The sequence below is a fragment of the Mandrillus leucophaeus genome, unplaced genomic scaffold, assembly GCF_000951045.1.
Source record: "Mandrillus leucophaeus isolate KB7577 unplaced genomic scaffold, Mleu.le_1.0 Scaffold456, whole genome shotgun sequence".
In the NCBI taxonomy this organism is placed as follows: Eukaryota; Metazoa; Chordata; class Mammalia; order Primates; family Cercopithecidae; genus Mandrillus; species Mandrillus leucophaeus.
Genome location: NW_012104876.1, coordinates 110,805 through 114,181, shown reverse-complemented (window position 1 = coordinate 114,181; position 3,377 = coordinate 110,805). Strand labels below are relative to the sequence as shown.

General features: G+C 42.5%; 1 protein-coding gene across 1 annotated transcript in view; it reads left to right on the top strand.

Annotated features, from left to right (window-relative positions):
- The first annotated feature begins 284 nt into the window (after window positions 1-284).
- MAP7D3 (MAP7 domain containing 3) overlaps window positions 285-3,377 on the top strand; it is a 39,999-nt gene continuing 36,906 nt past the window's right edge. Inside the window, exon 1 of the mRNA XM_011994407.1 lies at window positions 285-421. Within this exon, the coding sequence (XP_011849797.1) occupies window positions 394-421 (28 nt within the window). The 5' untranslated portion in view covers window positions 285-393. The remainder of the gene's footprint in view (window positions 422-3,377) is intronic.

The window sequence follows — 3,377 nt, the reverse complement described above, 5'->3', positions numbered from 1 at the left end:
GGTACAGAGCAGCCTGCAGAAATTAGACAGCGGGGTCACCCTGGTCCTCTGTGCCACAGGAAGGAGGGGTACTGAAGTGTCAGTTGTTGGGGGGCAGTGCTTCAGCGGGAATTCCAGAGCTGAGAAGGCTGCCATCAACCAAGTGAGACATGACCAGGCCCTGAGGCAAGTCTGTAACTTAGGAGGGAAGAAAGCGCAGATGTGGGAAAAGGAAGGAAAATGTGAGTCGATTTGGCAAGAGATGAGTCCAGAAGGAAACATCACTCTTTCCGGGCATCACAGTCAAGCTACAACAGATGCAGGACAAGAGTAAGCGATGAGAGGAGAAAGAACACAAAACCAGAGCCTTGTCTCAACTGTGTATGTGACAAGGAATCTAACAGGTCGTTCAGGATGGAGAGAAAAAGCCATCGCATGGCTGGTAAGCTTAAAACTCATAGTACAGGGCTGCGGTGGCGGCAGTTTGCATGCAAATTTGCTAGATTGGTAAGCTCACTAAATGTTTATTATATGTAAATTCAATTTTTAAAAAAACTTCATCTTTTAATAGAAACAAATGTGGCAATTTCTAGACCTATTATGACTGGGTTTCTGAATGTTTTTCCCAAGGGTGTAAAGTTTAAGGGGAAAAAATAGCCTAGAAGGAAGAAAAAGCGAGCAGGATTCCAGTTCTCTGCTCGCTGGGGAACACATGCTTTCCAAATACGGGGAGGAGAGGAGAGGAAAGCTGCCGCCTGGGTTCTTTCCCAGTTCTGAGTCTGTTTTGGCTACAGAATACACTCCACTTTCCCCAAGCTGACAGCTTTCAGTTCCAATATTTTTTTCTCAGAAATGTACATTCTCATGGGAGCTCCTTGGTGAGCTTCTGCAGCCCCAAAGAAACATCTAAAGGGACCCTGATATAAGTTATTAGTTTAGAGTCAATGAGATTGGGGGCCCTAGAGGGCAGGATTCCTTCCGTATGTATTTGTCCCCACACTGCTAGTCACAGAGTAGGTGGTTAATAAAAGATAGATTGAATAATTTACCTACTAAATGAATGCTAAATCTCACAGTAATATACCAATGATGTTAGAGAGAAAGAAGTTATATCTATAGATTAAAAGGCATATCAAATAATGCAATGTATGGACCTTGTTTGAATTTTTATGCAACGATTTTTTAATTGAGGCAATTTGGAAATTTGAACACTGCCCTGCACCATGTTTTTTCTTTTTCTCTTTTCTTTTCTTCCTTCCTTTCTTCCTTCTTTCTTTCTTTCTCTTTTCTTTTTGTTTTTTTTTTTTTTTGAGACAGAGTTTTGCTCTTGTTGCCCAGGCTGGAGTGCAGTGGTACAATCTCGGCTTACCACAACCTCCGCCTCCCGGGTTCAAGTGATTCTCCTGCCTCAGCCTCCAGAGTACCTAGGATTACAGGCACGTGCCACCATGCCCAGCTAATGTTTGTATTTTTTAGTAGAGATAGGGTTTCACCATGTTGGCAAGGCTGGTCTAGGACTTCTCACCTCAGGTGATCTGCTCGCATTGGCCTTCCAAAGTGCTGGGATTACAGGTGTGAGCCACCGCACTCAGCCTTTTTTTTTTTTTTTTCTTTTAATGTCATCATTTAAAAATAGATTTTACATTAAGATCCAGATTTCCAGTTTATTCTGAAAAATGGGAATATCTGACCACAAATGGGCCCGTCTCCCCACTCAGCGACCGTGGGCTGTAATTAAGGCGTGGTTACTTGCTTTTGGAGGTGGTTCCCACAGTCCCCATCTCAGGCCCAGAATAAGTGCTAATTCTTCCACAAAGACTTATCTGATCACTCTAAACAGGACTGATTTCTCATCCCTTTTAGCCCTTGGAACCCGTTTCAGTTACTCACCTAAATCCTACTCATGCCACCTGTATATGGTTATTTCTGGATGTCTTATCTCCCCTCTTCCTCCTACACCCTGGCTAGACTGAGGCCTTTAGAGGCTCTAAACACTGAAAAGACTAGTAGGGTGCCTCCCCATGTGTAATTCCCAATCAAATTTTATTTTTCAAAGTGACAATGTTTACAAATAAGTTGAAGACAAACTTCTAGATTGAAAAAAACTCGGCTGGGCACAGTGGCTCACATCTGTAATCCCAGCACTCTGGGATGCCAAGGAGGGTGGATCATTTGACCTCAGGAGTTGGAGACTAGACTGGGCAACATGGCAAAACCCCGTCTCTACTAAAAATACAAAAATTAGCCGGGCATGGGGGTGCAGGTCTGTAATCCCTGCTACTCGGGAGGCTGAGGCAGAAGAATCGCTTGAATCTAGGAGGCAGAGGTTGCAGTGAGCCAGGATTGCACCACTGCACTCCGGTCTAGGTGACAGAGTGTGACTCCATCTCAAAAAATAAAGAAAAAATTATCTAACTTCTTATTTTGAAAAACCTCAAATCTTTACCCCTACATTCTTCAACATTTATGTCTTTGTGTGTGTGTGTGTGAGATGAAGTCTCGTTCTGTCTCCCAGGCTTGGAGCGCAGTAGGCAATCTCAGCTCACTGCAACCTCCGCCTCCTGGGTTCAAGCAATTCTCTTGCCTTAGCCTCCCGAGTTGCTGGAATTACAGGCATGCACCATCACATTCAGGTAATTTTTGGGTTTTTGTCTTGTGTTTTTATTTTTTTGTAGAGATGGGGTTTCGCCATGTTGGGCCAGGCTGGTCTGGAACTCCTGAGCTCAAGTGATGTGCCGGCCTCGGCCTCCCAAAGTGCTGGGATTACAGGCGTGACTATTTATTTCTTAAGAAGAAGTGCATTTTCCTAGGTGACTACAGCATCATTCCCATACCCAAGAAATTTCACCTTGATACAATATCATGTACCATACAGTTCATTCAAATTTTCTAATTGTGCCAGTAATGTATGCCTTTTAAAGCTTCTTTTGAAAATTAGGGTTCTAATCAAGGATCATTCATTGCATGTGGTCTCTTTAGCCTCCTGTGATCTGGAACACTTCTCTGATTTTTGTTGTTAGTCTTTCATGACACTAATATTTTGAAGCATTGGGGCCAGTTTTGTAGAGTATATCACAGTCTCTACTTCTGTCTGAAGGTTTCTTCATTATTAGATATGGGTTCAACATTTTTGCAAGAAACTACAAAGCTGATGTGTTTTGCTAAATTTTCTGTTTGTGGAGTTCCAGATAAGATCATGAAAGCTGAACTTGCATTTGTGCATGTGTGTTTTGTGGGCACCCTAATCATATGTGTGTCGTATTAATAAACATGGATGGCTACCATCCTGGATATCATGCAAAGCATTAATCTCTGTATTTACTTAGAAGCAGAGCTTCGGAAGTTATAATGCCAAACTGTTTATTTTCCCCACTAGGTTTTTTTTTTTTTTTTTTTTT